Here is a 17,349-nt window from a genome sequence, read left to right as displayed (position 1 = left end):
CTGTAGTTCAGTTGCCCCCACAGATACCCTCATGAAAATCGACCATGGTTTACTATGGTATTACTATATTTTTCATGGTTCTACCATGGTAGGTCATGATTACTCTAAGTACTCTGAACCTACCACTCACTATGGTATGGCTGTGATTTTTATGTAGTAACATGGTTCTACCGTGGTATATCATGATTACTCTACCCTTATAAAAATCGAACATGGTTTTAATGCAGTAACCATTGCTTTTTTACCTTTTACTACCACATTTCATGGTGATTCTAAGTACTATCAACCAACCATAGTTTAGTACAGTAGCTGGCATAGCAGTAGCCCTTACAAAGATTAAATACTATGAAAAATAATCATGATTTTACCATAGATTTTCCATGAATTATATAGCCTGAGTATCATCCTCCGTAGTGACCGCGCTAGCTCAATACTTTCGCTTGCTGACGAAAGTATTGAGCTAGCGCGGTCACTACGGAGGATGATACTCAGGCTATGAATTATAGTCATTCAAGGTTTTTACAACCATGGTTTGTGACTATGGTTTAACTTAATCTAACTCAGTAGGACTATACTCTTTTCCATAAACCATGGTTCCCGCCCCCCAAACCATGTTTTTAAAACCATGGTCGCCCATCCCAAAAACCTTTTTTTTAAACCCATGGTTGAAGTGCCCTTGAGCAAGGCACCTAACCCTACATTGCTCCAGGGACTGTAACCAATAGCCTGTATGTAAAAGTAATATCTAGAATAAAGTGTCAGCTCACTGTAATGTACTGAATAACCATGGTTAGTTGTCATAGTAAAGCCATGGGTAATTCTTTACAAGAGGTTAAACCATCGTAAATCCATATATGGTTGAACCATAGTCAATCAATGGTTAAACCATAGTCACGAACCGTGCTCAAAAAACCGTGACAACAATGAATAACTAAAAACCATGGTTAGTTCTCACAGTAAAACAATGGTTGATTTTCTTAAGGGTGCCCACTCCTAATCCCTGCCCTGTCTAAATCCCTGTCTAAATGATGAGTCTATACTTATTGTGCCTTGCATGCATTCAACACCTGGAGGATGCTCATGCCTGATGATATACTATATATGAAGAGTTCAGATGCAAAAACCCCTAAGTGCCTTTTCAGAAAATAATCTTAATTCATTTTTATTCACTACAAAGCTATAAAAATTGCATATTTTTTTATTTTATGTATGTAATATAACTATTTACATGTATTATCAAGCACATGAATGTAAACCGAACCAACAATGGGGTTCTCTAAAAATATAGAAGTGCAGGTCTTCAGAAATGGAGTTAGGGGGTTTTGCATCTGAACTCTTCATATTCATACAGTCATGCAGTGTTTGATCTCCTACGCACGCTATATCCTCTCCTGAGGACCAACCACATTCTTGCTCACGGCCCATCCATACTGCCATACAAAGGCAAAGTGCAGTAACACCTCCTTTATCTTCTGACAAAGCTTTATGGTCCAAATGTGTCCTGTTTTAAAGATATTGCTATTTCAAATTTGCAGTGACTTCAATATCCTGTCCAATATCCAATCTAATACCAATACTTTGAAAGCTTTTTTCTCAGTTTCAATGTTGGCATAGTTAGTGAACTTTGCCTTTGTAGGGCAGCTCTGCCACCTAAGCAAAGTCCCTCCTTCTCATAGCCATACCTTAAAGGGGTATGCCACTATTTTGGCACTTAATACAGTTAAAATCGTTGGCTGGGGTTTATAAAGGTGGTAAAGTGTCTTATTTTTCATGTTAAGTGTTGTCTTGCTGTAAGACAAGTTAAAAGAGGGAATATGTCGCTAAGCTAGTGAAAGTCAATGTATCCGTGTAGCATTGTATGCTACACGGATACATCGACTTTCACTAGCTTAGCGACATATTCCCCCTTTTAACTTGTCTTAAAGCAAGACACCGGCTTACATGAAAAATAAGACACTTTACCACCTTTATAAACCCCAGCCAACGATTTTAACTGTATTAAGCCCCAAAATAGTGGCATACCCCTTTAACCATGACACCTGCACAATGCCGCCCAGGTTGGGAGCTGCTGCCCTAAACAATGTTCCTACCTCTCTTTGCATACTCTTGCCATGCTACCTAAATGATAACCCTAACTGATGATAATCTTCTACATACTGTGGTATATTGTATATAATACACAAAGCCACAGTGTTTCATTTACCCTCAGCAGCTATCCTCAATCCTTGCCTAAACAATACCCTTACCTCCTGTGCCCTTACATGTGTTGAACACCTGAACGATGCTACCTAATGCCACTACTTCTCTCTCTCTAGTCCTTTACCCCTGCCTGCTATATTCCACTTGTGCCACTTCATACCCATACTAAAAAATGCCCCTTCTTCTGGTTCTAATCTGTTTAAAGCCTAAAATCATTTTTTTGCATCCAAATCTGCTTGGAATCTATACACCCCCCGTGCCCCATCCAAGTCAATCCCATGCCTTTGGCACCTAAACGTGACTGTGTAGGAAATAGAAATCCATGGCCATGACAGGTATGACTGAGGGGAAGGGGGAACAATTTTTTGTGATGGTGGTGAATCAAATGGCTGTGGAGATAGGATATTATGGGATAATCTCATATTAGGAGGGGGCTAGTAATTGGGGGCAGCTAGCCATGTCTTAATGGTTAGGCAGGTGGTCTTAAGATCAGAGGGATGCTGGTTCGACTGCCACCCTTACCTTACCCCAGCTTACCCAATTCATGTACAACCAATGCCTCCCACAACATTCAAACAATGCCACTATATACCTCTTAATCTTGGTATCTACTGTATCCATGCTTTCCGCAATCTAAACGATGCCCTCCTTCCTTACCTCTCGCTCGGCGTAGAAGAAGTAGTTGTCGTGCAGTTCCCCGTCGGTCAGGGCGATGATGACACTGGCGGTCCGGTACCCTGTGTAGGGGGGATGGGTGTGTGTGTGTGTGTGTGTGTGTGTGTGTGTGTGTGTGTGTGTGTGTGTGTGTGTGTGTGTGTGTGTGTGTGTGTGTTGGGGGGGGGGGGGGGGGGCAGGGTTGTTAGTGTTGTGGTTAGACTAGAGGGCTTTACAGCCTTCATCATCAAAGAGGAAGCGTAAGGAGACAAAACATGAAAGTTTCACCTTCGGAATTTCCATAGTAAATCTGCTCGCTGGCCTACAGAAAAAAAAGAAAATAAAAAAAACATGAATATCACACAAGAGACTATGAGCAGTGTCCCTTTGAACAGCACGTGTTGCCAAAGGAATTCATGTCTGGTCTGACTGGTGTTCTTCTACTAAGCGGGGCAGGGGGTACATTCCATTTGAAGCTCTTTAAATTTTAACATGCATGCCAGAGAGAATAAAAGACGATACGCTTGAGCATGTTCCCTTTACAGCACTGAGTCAGTCTCAGCTAATGGAAATTAGATTAAATCCAACAAGACTCCATTCATCTGTATGCAGAAACGTAAGTGTAAACAGAGATCACGCCAGGGGTGTGTGTTTGAGCATAGATGAAATGCCTGTCTACTTTGGCATTAGAAATCAGCGAGACACGTCTTCAATTGCATCAATGGCAAAATGCTGTAGTGGAAGCATGGTCAGCAGGGTCATTGCTGTGATTTAAAAGGTTTGCAGTCTTTAAAGAATTTCTTATCAAACTTTACTGTAAAGATAGGAATATACAGTAGGCCTAAGTCACAGAAATGAGTACACCCCTCACATTTCTTTTTTTTAGGGGCTTTTATGCCTTTATTTGATAGGACAGTCGAAGATGGCGACAGGAAGCGAATGGGACGGAGAGACAGGGGAGGATCGGGAAATGACCCTGGCCGGACTCGAATCGGGGTCCCCGTGGGTGGGCATGCAAGCCCAAATGTGGGGGGCTTAGTGCGCTGTGCCACTGTGCCCCCTACACCCCTCACATTTCTAGAGCTTTGTTATTATATCTTTTCATGGGACAACATTATCAAAGAATAATGAAGATTAAAGAAATTTCACTCTGACACAATGAGCAGTAGCCAGCGTACAACTTATATAGCTACTTCAATTTATTGTTCACTCAAATATTACATAACATTACATTGCACTTAGCTGGCGCTTTTTATCCAAAGCGACTTACAGCTATTTAGGTACAGGGTATTGGTTACAGTTCCTTGAGGAATATGGGGTTAGGTGCTATGCTCAAGGGCATGTCAGGCATGTATAGAGGTGTAGGGAGAGGTAATGGTGGGATTTGAACGTGCAACCCTCAGTTCTTAAGCCCACCTCCCTAACCACTAGGCCACCGCTGCCCGTATATAATAATTTGAATAATTTGAATACAGTCATTATTTTCTCAAAATGTACCCCACAAAAAACAGGGTAACACTTTCTATGAAGCCCATATCTATAGCGCATTATGAGCACATTAACAATGATATTGTGATGTTTTATGTTAACAGTAATGGATAACCATGAATCTAGCGGATAATGCTTTATAAATCCAAGGGTGTTATGAGAGCTTGTGACGCTCGCACAGGGTCCTGCCATGCCATTAGTGCAGAAGATTGTCACGAAAGAGAAGAGTCTTAACTTGCTTCTTGAAGGTTGAGAGAGATGTGGCTAGTCTTGCTGCCTCTGGGAGTTTGTTCCACCACTGAGCACATACATGTTTCTTTTTGTGCAATTCGGCACAGTGGTAAAAGCACAGTAGTGGGATTAACATGGTTTGGGGCAGCATGAATGCCGTCAACATCGGAAAGCTGAATTTCGCCAAAAGAAACATGCATGTCAACATGTACATACGTACTTTGACAACTGAAGCAGCTCGTGATCCTCTCTATGGGATTTTAACATAGGGTGGTGTACTCACGTTTGTGAGGTGCATTTTGAGACATTAATGGCTGTATTTGGAATTATTTTGAGTGAACAATAAATTCAAGAAGCTATACGGTATGTTATACGCTGGTTATTGTTCAGTGCGTCAAAGTGACATTTCTTTACTGTTGTCAAATCTCCAGAAATGTGAGGTGTGTACTCACTTCTGTGACATACTGTAAAATATCTTGAAGCCACACCAAGTAGAAAACAACATGGACCAAAACACATAGAAACACAGAAAAACACAGAGACACACACAGACACACCCATACCCGCTGGATGCCTTCATGCATGAACGTGTCGCCACCTGGAAGCACCCGCTGCAGCTCTTCTAGACCCTTACGGATTTGATCCCTACGTGTGTGTGCGCGTGCACACACACACACACACACACACACACACACACACACACACACACACACACACACACACACACACACACACACACACACACACACACACACACACGCACACGCACACGCACACGCACACACACACACGCACACGCACACGCACACGCACACACACACACACACACACACGTACAGTATATATACTATCATAGATATCATAAGGCAGTATTGGCAATCACACCAAGAGATGTTTGGTACCAAACATAATCAGTAACAACACTATTATAAGGTAGTTACCATCACAAAGGAGATGTGAGGGTATATCAATATTGATAACAAAATCATTTGGGAATTATCAGCCCATAAGATAGGTGTTTGGATTTTATTAAAAACAATATCCTAAGGGAGTTATCAGAACAAAACAGAGGATTTTGGATCTTACTAATAACACAGGGGTAATGGTGAAAAAAAAACCCGAGCCTGAACTTTTCCCCCTGCTCTAACAACGATGACAAGATACTGCATAGTGACGTAACGTAGGCCTATTTTGACACATTATTCAAACATTTAATAGCCTGTGTATTACCATTATTCAAGACTGATAGTAGAAGAAAACCCTGAACCTGTAACACTTTCTGAGATAAGAATAACCTTATGGCTAATTTTATCAATGTTTTTATTTTTGTAAACTCTGTCAAGCCTGAAATAAGGTATGGAGCCTGAATACTATCAGCCCTGATAACAATATCATATGGGAGTTGTCATTGTCAGTGTATAAGAGAGGAGTTTGGGTGGTATTATACATGACCGGTATATGACAATTATATTGGGCAGTCCTGGGTAAGTGGTTAGTTCATGAGACTTGTTGGCAGTTGCCGGTTTGACTCCCGACCCGCCAGGTTGGTGGAGGGAGTAATTAACCAGTGCTCTCCCCCATCCTCCTCCATGACTGAGGTACCCTGAGCATGGTACCGTCCTGCGGCACTGCTCCCTTCGAGCGCCATTGGGGGCTGCCCCCTTGCAAAGGTGAGGCACAAATGCAATTTCGTTGTGTGCAGTGTCCACTTGTATGCTGTGGAGTGCTGTCTCACAATGACCATGGGAGTTGGAGTTTCCCAGTTGGGCTTTCACTTCACTTTCACTTCAGTTAATAACAACATCATATGTCAGCTGTCATGAGCCATATGGTTGCATGTTACAGTATTAATAAAGTTGTCAGCCTAAAAGGGGAAGTGTTTGCATGATATTATTAAGAATATCTTATGTGAATTGTCAGAGCATATGAGAGGTGTTTGGATGTGTGAGGTGCTCTGAGAGGCTCAGGAGCTTTAGGAGTGCCTTTGGCTAGCACGCAGCTGAGCCCCAGGAACGTCAATGGACCATAACTGTGATTCTGGGCTCGGCTTTCTGTTTCTACTGATCGGAAAATCCATCTAAGCCCTTCTCCAGCCAGAGAACTGCTGACCCACCCTCCCAGTCAGTCAAGCCAGTCACAACCTAGGAGGATCTTTGTCTCTCTTCTTCTCTTTCTCTCTTTCTTTTTAAATGAACCATCTTTGGCTTTCATTCAAGTGTTTTGCACTGATCTGTTGTTTGAATCATGTCAGTAAGACACTTTAATAACCCACAATCATATATATGCACTCAGAACCGACATATCACACATATGAGTCACATTATGTCTTGGAAGTCCTGACGTTATATGTCATAACTCGCGACAGTACGGTCGTCACTACTGAAAGAAAGAAATGTAAAGGACAACAAGGGACTGTGGATGTGATGCAGAGAAGAAACGGTCAGGCCTTGCATTGAGTGACAGCCAGACACTCATCACAGTCCCACTGCAGAAAGGTTATAAACAGCAAGTCATTTTCATAGGCACATGGAAAAGGGGACTATTGAGAAGTGCCCTCTGTGATTTTTTTAAAGGAGTTTTGTGTGAGAGTATACAAGTGTTGTGGAATTTGTGTCCATTTACTGTTGGCTTTGCAGTATATGGTCCAGCACACATTAAAACCCGTTGAGGAGTAATGTTCACATTAGTTTGAAAAAAATAATTGGGATCTAAGAATCTTGCATATATGACTACATCCTGACTACACTACACAAAGGGATGTGTGTGCTGTAGCATCTTTAAACAGTGCATGTGGGCTCATTTCCCATCATTTACCAAAATTGGCACTTTCAAGATCCGGAAAAAACATGTGTTGAAGCTTTTGCTTATGTAGTTTATATTTAATAGTTGGAGATGATGTCAAGGGAAACCAGATGTTCTGCTCTACACTCTTTTCTCTGGCATTCTGATATCCAGGGTGAGCAGTCTGTTAAAATGTATGTATTTTAAAGAAAACAGACCGGGAGTCTGTGGCTCATTCTCTGGATTAGTATTGGAGCAATTTTGGGAGTCTTTGGAGAAATTATGGAGCAAGCGAGCTTGCAGAAACATCGACACACGTCTAGTTTCGTGTTGAGTTTGTTAGTGGTCCTCCTCTCTCCTTCCCCCACCAAAGCTTCTTCCCTCCTCCATTTATGTAACACTCATCGTGTTCTCTAAGGTTGCCCAGGTCATTCTTTTTCTTTTTCTTTCTCCAAAATACTCTTTCAAAGGTTCATTGTTTTGTCTAACACCCATAAAAATGCACTGTTGTTAAGAAAATGCTGTTTTGTGATGCTGGGCATGATTTGGTCATTACTGTCTGGCCCATAAAACCTACAAAGTGCAACATACAGTATTACACAAATGTTTAGGGCCACTGCAGTACCCAAACTTGAAGGTGCAGGCAAAACATATTCAACACCTGGAGATTTGATATAACACCGTCTACAGTGTATTTGGCCCCAGAGTACTCTCTAAGTTTTAAATTAACATTGCATTTTAATTGTGTAGTCTCTCTCTCTCTCTCTCTCTCTCTCTCTCTCTCTCTCTCTCTCTCTCTCTCTCTCTCTCTCTCTCTCTCTCTCTCTCTCTCTCTCTCTCTCTCTCTCTCTTTTTTTTACGATTCTAGCTCGAGGATGATTTTTTTGGCATACGAGGCAAGGTGTGTGTAGAAGGCTTATAAGCACAACACATTAGACTAGATATTATGAGTACAGAGATTACGACTGCAGAATCACAATGCAACATGCTAAAAAACAGCCAGCGCTGTTTGAAAATTTGCTTTCTAGCTAGAAAAACAGTCGTGTTTTTTTTTAAACAATGCATTGTGGGTTGACTTGTTAGATTCAGGGGAAGATATTTAACCAGGCGGCTGCGGATCTTGTTACGTAAGTCATTGTGGAAAAACACATTCGGAATCCAGGGGCCTGATTCAAAACAGAATGTTTAATATTACGAAGGTGGAAACTTAATTGAGTGTCAGTAGTTGCTTATTCATTTTTTTGTCTTTATAAGCTGAACGAAGAGCTTAGCTAAATAAAGAAGAGAAAATGTTGAAAGATCTTGCTCATTGTGCAAGATAAAATATCTGCTTGAATGCCATCCATCATCAACATTGATTACATTGATCATTTAGAGTTTCTGAACTGTCTTGCTTTTGAGCTCAGCATCTCGAGCATTTACTATAGATCCAGTTGGCCCGTCTGTCCCGGCCAACAAAATGTGTCGAATACTCCGCAACACTGGTCGCACGGTGCCATTCAGTGCCAATCAGCACATCTGTCCCGTCCAGCAGGCAGAGTATTCAGAGGGGGAAGCAGGCAGCTTCGCTGGAAGGGACAAACGTGCCGACTGGATCTATGGTTTTCCCCTTAATGCTAACAGTGGTGCTTCGTGCTCCACTTTGACACATTTACAATATGTAAGCATTGGGCAGGGCTGCTGACAGCCAGGCCTGGGACAAAGTAATCTAAAGTTCCCCCTCACCAAATATATTCAATGTAGTGAGGACCCTAAATCTGCACCCCCCTCCTCCTCCCTGGGCCTGGGACAACTGACCCCTTTGCACTGACCCCTGTTGGCTTCCCTGGTACTTAACCCACTCCTACGTACCTGTCTTCTGTGAGACGCATCAGGATCCGTCCCTCAGTAGAGAACACTATAAAAGACATCCGCAGCTGTGGGCTGGAGGTGTGTGTGTATGTGTGTGTGTGTGTGTGTGTGTGTGTGTGTGTGTGTGTGTGGGGGGGGGGTTGGCAAGAGGGGTCGGAGAGGGGCCAGTGGGGAGGGTTGGAGTAGTGGGACAGTCAGGAGCGTGAGGCGTTCCATAGTTGGTCGTGGTCGTGGGTGTTTGAGGAGTGGGGTGGTGGGGTGGGGGTGGGGGTGGGTGGTTGGCCTGCTGGGGGGTAGGTAGGGGGGGGTCGAGGAGTCGGGGGTGGGGTTTAGAGTTGTTGGGGGTCGAGGGGGAGGAGGAGGAGGGGTAAAAGAGCAGGAGAGAGAAGAGAGAAGGAGAAAGTAAGCACAAGAGGTTGAACAGACATGGCCTTGGCTACCAAACAGCCATTGCTTCACTCCATAGACCACACCACAATCACTGCTCTTGTTTAGATAACACAATTTTTCCACTATTTATGAAAGAAGAGAAATAGAGAGAATTAAAAAACAATGTTGGATTTGTTACATTGTATATTCCCTTAAAGAGTGAGGTCAATTGGACAGCATACCATTTTTTTCTACTATTACTAATGAAAACAGACACAGAAAAAAACAATGTTGGATTTGTTATAAATTCATCCTGAGAGTAAGGTCGTTTGAGCAGTATGGTGTGTACCCATTTTTCTAATGACAAAAGACATAACACAGAAAAGGCATGGCTGGATTTGTTATTAATCTTCTCTGAGAGCAAGGTCATTGAGTCAGTGTGTGAATGATGTCGTATACCTGACTTTGTCACATGTTTTGGTTTGGGGTGCAGGGAAGCATGCGTGCAGGGTGCGAGTGTGTCTGAGTGTACAGTATGTGTGTGTCTGAGTGTGAGTGAGTGAGTGAGTGAGTGTCCGTGCGTGCGTATATGAAGTGTCTTGCTGTGATGTGGGCCTACCACGGAGGGTGTGTGTGTGTGTGTGCGTGTGCGTGTGCGTGGTGTCGTGCAACGATGTACCTTATGAATTTATGGGCCAGGTGTTCCACGAAGTGATAGATCTCATTCCAGTGGTGCATCACACTGCCAGACCTGTGAGAACAGACAAGGATGCATTCACATTCCGCATCAATGACAAGTCATTACATTATGCCTTTGATGATACATAACGACAAACACACAGCGGCGTGGAACAGGGGGGGAAAACCCTGACTCATTCTTAGGGCCCAGACCACTTGGGGGGCCCACCGGGGGCCCTCCCATGGAAAATATTTTTCTTCTTTCATTTTTTAAAAACATTATTTTAAAAATAATGTCAATAATGTTGGTAATTTATGTAATTCCAATGTTCTCTGGAAATACATCTGTTGAATTGGATATACTAGCCTGCAAATCGGCTATATTCTATATCAGACACCCCCATTATCACGCATTGGTTTAGTCCGCCCTCTCGCGGACTTTTGATTGTACAATATGCGGAATCAACACTCACTCACGTCATTATTAGGCATTAAACGCAGCAGTCGGTTAGCAATGAAAGACTTCTAAAACACCAGGCTTTCACAAAAAGAATAGAAAGGCAAGAGAGACAGGGGAAACAAAAGGAAGGAAAGCAACTGCAGCTGATTTCTTGCAAGAAAGGTGAGCCCAAATGTCAAAATTACAGCCTACAAAGTAGGATACCTAACTGGTTATCCCATTCCCATTCCGTGTGGCCGATGTCAAAGGAAAAAAATAATCTAATTTTGTTGGCTATCATTGATAGAACCCATATTTGTCTTTGATAGGCCTATATTCATAACAAGTGTCCCAAAAGACCAACATGGGTCGATGTTGGTTCAAATATCCAAATGATAGCAAAGCTATTTGTAAAATGAATCCCACTCAATTTCAGAAAATGTCACGAACGTGAAGATGCCCCCTGTCGCAGCAGGTGCAAATGGTGTGAACTTGAGAGAAGGTGAGCCTATTTTAGCTAATATCCTAGTCTTGAAGAAAAGCAGTTTCTCAACCGGGTGCAATGCTGCCCGCCCTGCTTATCAAATTTGCAGATTGATTCTGTCCTCGTAACGATATTAATCGAAGTCATGTTCATCAGTTGCCAATGTCAAGGTGGCGGTGCGAACTGCTATCAGTCTTGAATCTTCATTCTGCTTTTATTTTGCGGTCTCAACACTCTCAATAGGAAAGCTCTGGTTACTTGGCCATGTCTCTGACCATCTGACAACGCCCGTTATAGCTGAAGTGTGGTAAAATAATGACGAGATTTTGACGGGGCACCAGTCTGCGTTTTGAATGTTGCTGACGCCATTCTAATCTGCGCAAAGTGCAAGAGATGAGCCTGTTTGCAAAGCACACTGCTGAGCAGGTAGCCTATCTGCATTGAAATTGCAGCTACATTCAACTACTGTGAAATAGTTACTGGCCAATTTAAATCTGAAATTTCATGCAGTAGCCTAATAAATAATGATTTCAAAGAAATAAATAGCCTAGGCTATAGCCTAACTAGGTTCGGGGTGCCCTGACTTTAAAAGGTTGAGCGACATCAAATCCAAACAGCGATGCTTTTGTTCTATTTACTCTAACGGTACTTTACCGCAGGTTTTAAGCGACATTTCGAAGTCAGCTTCTACCAGTAGCCTAGGCAAAGCTGATTCTCTTTTCCTTGCTCTCCCAAACACTGATACGGGCAAACGTGACGTGCGTGCGGGGCAGTGCAAGTGAACGAATGTGCGCGCGAGCGCCTGTGTTTCTGTTCAGCGATGCACATTGAAGAAAGTTCAGTTCAACATATCAATGTCTCGTGTGTCCATAGTGAACGAAATAGTAGGCTGGAAGCATTGTGAAGAGTAGGGTAGGTTGGGGTGTGTGTTGGGGGGCCCATGGAAGAGGTTGTTCCTAGGGCCCCAAATTTGGTGCTACGCCCCTGCAAATACATATGTATCAAAGCATGCAAAAAATATTACATTACGCTCAGCAGAGGCTGTTATTATCCATACCAACTTGTAACATTAAAGTACATGGTATTGACCCGTGGAGACTCAAACTCAGACTCAAACTCCACATCAAAGGTATGACATTATTACCTCCGCTAAGGAGCTTATGTTTTCGGTAGCGTTGGTTTCTCTGTCTCTTTCTCTGTCTCTTTCTCTGCTTGTTTGTCAGCAGGATAACTCAAAAAGTCATGAACGGATTGGGATGAAACCTTGTGGAGTTGTTGGAAATTAACAAAGCAACAAGTGATGACATTTTGGTGGTGATCTGAATCACGAACCGGAACCAGGACTTCAAAAAAATATTCTTCTTCATTGCTAGCCTAGAAATCTAGATGCCCCTAGTGACCGCAAATTGAATTGCGGGACAGGGTGATTTCTGACATTCCAGTTTCTAACAAAAACAAGGCAGAGAGACTTAAAATAAAAATAGGGTGTAACTTCTTACACCCAAACAGCTTCTTTGGCGGAGGTCTGCACTCTCTGACTCTGAGTGCATTTCTAGTTACATTATGTTATGATTAGCTGACACTCCATTCAAAGCAACTTAGAGCAACTTTTAAGTATAGATCACAGTCGCTGCGGTCCCGGTGGGATTTGTTGCCTTGCTCAATGGCAGTTCATCCAAGAACAAGGATGTAAAAGATCACATTCATTCTGATTCTTCTGCACTCATAAGATATACAGTAGGATTTGAGCATTCAGTTCCACGGCCACTTCTCTTACCATGCCAAGGGCGCATTTCTAGAAACCATAGTTGCTAAGAGCCCACAGAGGGATGCTGACAGCTTCGGCTGGGCCTAGGACAAAGTCATCTGAAAAGGCCCCCTATCCAATATGTGCAAAGTAATAAGGATCTTATTCTAGGCCCCCTTTCTCCCCCCCATGTGATGGTGATTCCTTGCCCAACACCAACATAAACATAATTAGGAGGCTAAAATTTGATGTTGTTAAATTGTTATGAAAGAGACATTCCGGCAATCGGTGAAAGATGTGTTATTCAGGTCAGTTTATCATGGTGATTGATTAGGCAACAGATGTGATGATTAGGCAACAGATGTGCTGTGTGTGTGAGAAAGGTTTACACTGTAGTAAATCCTTCAGTACATACACAAAGTAGAATAACACATGTATGGCTTGGCATCAGAGAGGAAGTGCACAATATTCAGGTCAATCTAACTTCCGTTTTAGCTGTATATGTTTGTTAGCTACTCTACAGTTCAAGAATCCAAATTACTTTTTTAGGGCTTTTTTTCCTTTATTTCCGACAGGACAGTAGAGGAGAGATAGGAAATGAGTGTGGAGAGAAAGACTGGCAAGGATCGGCAAATGACTTGAGCCAGAATTGAACTCAGTTCACCAGCATAGTAACCCAGTGCCCTACCGTTAGGCCATGGCAGGGTCACATTGAAAATTTTAAGCTACTATTTTTTTTCATAAATGGATATTTCTCACATACGTATATTGTCTACACTCCTCTCAATATTACTGTACTCCTGTATTAGTCATTAGTATGTTCAGAGACCAGCATGCTCCAAATCCTCACTTGAAGAAACAAATTATCATGATAACACAGTCACTTAGTCAGAGTCACTTAGAGGAAGCTTTTGTGCACATCGGAGGGAGTCAAAATGAAAAGAATAAAAATCTCTATGAAAAAAACGTTGCACACTGATAAAGAGTTTCTGATCTTTTTTTTACTCATGTCATATTGGCAGGGTGACATTTCGACTTTGTCTCAATTGAACATCAGGTATGTTCAGTGGTAGAAACCAGAAACAAGATAGCTTCATACAATCACTCCAAGAGCGAGTCCAGATGCAAAAGTCATAATGTCAGGTGACAGCAGTCTCCAATACTTGTGCATCTGCTATACATAGATTTCTCTACAACGTCACTATGGTCACAACTGCGCATGCGAGGGGCAGAAAGCTGCGCAGTTCACTATTGTTTTCTATCGACGCTGTGGATAACTTGTCTGAAAAAGTGTAATTTTAAGATGCTGATCCATTTTCAACTATACTTGCAGAGTTAGTTATGTGATCGGGATGATTTGTATACCTTGCACAGGGCATCCGGTTTTTAGGAAATTTGGGTTTTAATGAGTTTAAGGGTTTTTTTTTAAAGCAGGTTGCTGCACCATAGCATTTTGATGTATTGTTATTGTAACAGACTTTAGCAAAGTCGTAATGCTATTGATTAAGCTTATACATTGGAAAGGGCATTCATATTGTCAATAACCGAATTACTAACTTCCGCGGTAATTATATCCTAGTTGTTTTAAAACTGGTAACTTGCTTTAGCAAGCTCAGACACCAGTGGTGTTGCTAGCTAGCGAAAGCTAGCATACACGATTGCAATGTTGTTATGACACAGATGTTTAAGGTATTTGAGATCTGTTTCACCGATTTTATCTCCTTACAATTGAAATACAAAATGTAGATTAAACTACAAGTAGAGCCTTGGGGTCTAGTTGCAATGCAACATCAAAAACAGGCTGATTTGGTCCAGGTAAGGTAGCGCGCTAGCTAGCAGCGCTTATTACGATTTGGTAGTTAGCTAGCAAGCTGTACTGTTTCAAATTGTTTATATGTCAGAGCATATATTCAACGATATCCCCTTTCAATTTAAATGTATAGTTTATGTTAGATATGAGACACATTTCTGACAGGAGTTGGAGGTTGGAGGTAACTAACGTTAACGTTCGCTAGCTACCTAGCAAATTACGTGTAGTTATTAGGTGTGTCAGATGTTAAAATTCGCCAGGTTATTTATTTGGTACGGTCTCCTTTCGGTTTAACCCTATACTGCACGGTGTTGCCATATGGCAACATTCCATTCTTTTGGCATTTCCTGGTATTTAAATATAAATAATAGACACTGATTGGTTTTCATATTGAAACTGTGGCCTTATTTTATCCAATTATGTGGTTTGTTGACATCACATGACACCACACACTGCCCCAGGCTCGCTCTTTCCCTCACTGTACATCAGTGTGTGTCCTTGACAGATTGCTCTGGCATTGGCCAAGATTTTTCACACTTTTTGCAATATTTACAAAATTTTGAAAAATATTGGGATGATCTATAGTTAGTCATGATCTGTTTTCACCATTTGATTTGTTTTACAACTAAAATGATTTCCTTTTTATGTTGAAAAATAGGTATGTTGAAATACGGCAACATTGTGCGGTAATGGAACAAGACGGTCAATGGGGAAAGTGCATTTATACAAATACCCAATTCTAATTGATTGATTAATTGATTTATTTATTGATTGAATGATTGAAAAACGGATAATATTTATAACTAGATTGCATTTCCTCACAGAAAATGCTGGAGTATGCTTGCCCGTCTCGCATTCATTGCCCTTCATGCATGCCTTGCCTTTCATGCATGACTTGCCCTTAATGCACATGCTGCCCTTCATGCATACACAACATACCGGAGCCATACAGTGAACAGAGTTACGCGATTGGAGGACCAGGAATTAAATTGCAGCCCCGCCTTTCAGCGAGATAAGGGAGTGCCTAAAGCAGCTGTCTTCCCATAGACTCAACATAGAACCACCACATTAACAGTCAGAAATAAGGACTAACGAACTATACTGCGGGGTAATCACCACAAATATGTAAACTATCAACTGTCTCTGTGGTGATAATCACAACACTTTTAGCACCTGTGATGTTTATCTGAAGTTATTACTACGAACAGCAAGTCTTGTCATATTCCCTGCATTGCATCGCATTGCATTTGCTGTGTGCTACGCCCACTACTAGGAACTAACATTCGCAACGCTGAGCAGTACTGAGAAGCTAAAACAGCTAATTTTGCTAATGAGGAAGTCGCCCTTTGGACACCGCGGAGATCGCCTGACTCTGTTCACTGTATGGCTCTGCAACATACAGTTAACCATCTAGATATGAGCTAACTTCCTGTTTGGTATGTATCATATTGGCAAAAAACACATTTTCACTAACTGTAGCGCCCCCCAGTGGCCGTATTGCACTGAATTCGGTACGTACCCTCTGGGTGTACTGGAGGTCATGTGTGAGGAATTTCGTTAAGATCTGTCAAGGCGTTGCTGAGATATGAGCTAACTTCCTGTTTCGACAGTAAGTTTGCCTTTGTTGTCAATTTTGATTGGCTGCTGTGCTCCGATGCTTTTGGCTATTGCTCTGTAAACTTCAGCATAGGTGCAGAATAGTCCAATGGTGGTCTGATAAAAATTGTAGGACGAACAGACAAAAATTGTGGGCGGAGCTTAATTTTTATTGATTTTTGAATATGTCAAAATAGCGGGAAATTCATGATTGTAAATATGACATCATAGTATGCGTTGGATTCGGCTTGACCCAAGGATTTCAGTGATACCAAGCGTTTGATGATTTGAAGTCAATACGGGCCAATATGGGCAAAAACACATTTTTGCTTATTGTAGCGCCCCCTAGTGCTAGTGCCAGTGCCGCATGGCAAGCATACTAATTAGTGTAAATGGCAGTCTGTAAAGCAAACATTAAAAATGTTATAATAGGTGTACAGAACTGTTTTATGAGCTTTCACTCTGAGTACATGCAGAAAAGCGAACAAGGCCTATGCAGCCTCCCCTGACTGCCAGAGGTATACCACAAAAATTCCCATACCCCAGATTAAAGCATAAAGCTACTGTCATCTTGACCATTTGAAGCCTCCAAAATGTCTTGACTTCATGTGTCTTTTATAATTAGGCTAATTAGCACAGAACGTTTGTGCAAATCTGTCAACCCGATCAAAAATCAACCATTTTGAAAGTCAGCCATTTTAAAAGCATAACCTCCAAATTTCAAACAGCCCATAAACCAATTACATTATCAACACACAAGATTTACTGCAAATCCAAGCACCCATTGAAAAGTTGTGGCCTAAACAAAAGGTAGACCGTCTCGAAAGATTGGCAACTTCAAAGTCAGCCATCTTGAAAGTCAGCTATCTTGAAAGCACTGGCCTCACAATTTTACATGGCTTATTTACTTATTATAGAGTGTTATCACACAAGGTTTAGTGTAAATCCAAGCATCCATTCAAAAGTTATGACAAACAAACTGTTGGTTATGTTGAAAGATGCCTGGCTCGCAAATCGGCCAT

The 17,349-nt window shown here is 41.9% G+C and overlaps 1 protein-coding gene across 1 annotated transcript in view; it reads right to left on the bottom strand.

Annotated features, from left to right (window-relative positions):
* Window positions 1–17,349, bottom strand: part of LOC134446424 (anthrax toxin receptor 1-like) — a 91,704-nt gene that overhangs the window by 55,609 nt on the left and 18,746 nt on the right. Inside the window, exons 2-6 of the mRNA XM_063195796.1 lie at window positions 10,253–10,324; window positions 9,205–9,276; window positions 5,136–5,217; window positions 3,142–3,175; window positions 2,857–2,936 (exon numbers count right to left, since the gene is read on the bottom strand). Coding sequence (XP_063051866.1) covers window positions 2,857–2,936; window positions 3,142–3,175; window positions 5,136–5,217; window positions 9,205–9,276; window positions 10,253–10,324 — 340 coding nt within the window. The remainder of the gene's footprint in view (window positions 1–2,856; window positions 2,937–3,141; window positions 3,176–5,135; window positions 5,218–9,204; window positions 9,277–10,252; window positions 10,325–17,349) is intronic.

The sequence above is a fragment of the Engraulis encrasicolus genome, chromosome 3, assembly GCF_034702125.1.
Source record: "Engraulis encrasicolus isolate BLACKSEA-1 chromosome 3, IST_EnEncr_1.0, whole genome shotgun sequence".
Taxonomy (NCBI): domain Eukaryota; kingdom Metazoa; phylum Chordata; class Actinopteri; order Clupeiformes; family Engraulidae; genus Engraulis; species Engraulis encrasicolus.
The sequence above is the reverse complement of the archived record's forward strand: the minus strand, read 5'-3'. Positions and strand labels throughout refer to the sequence as shown.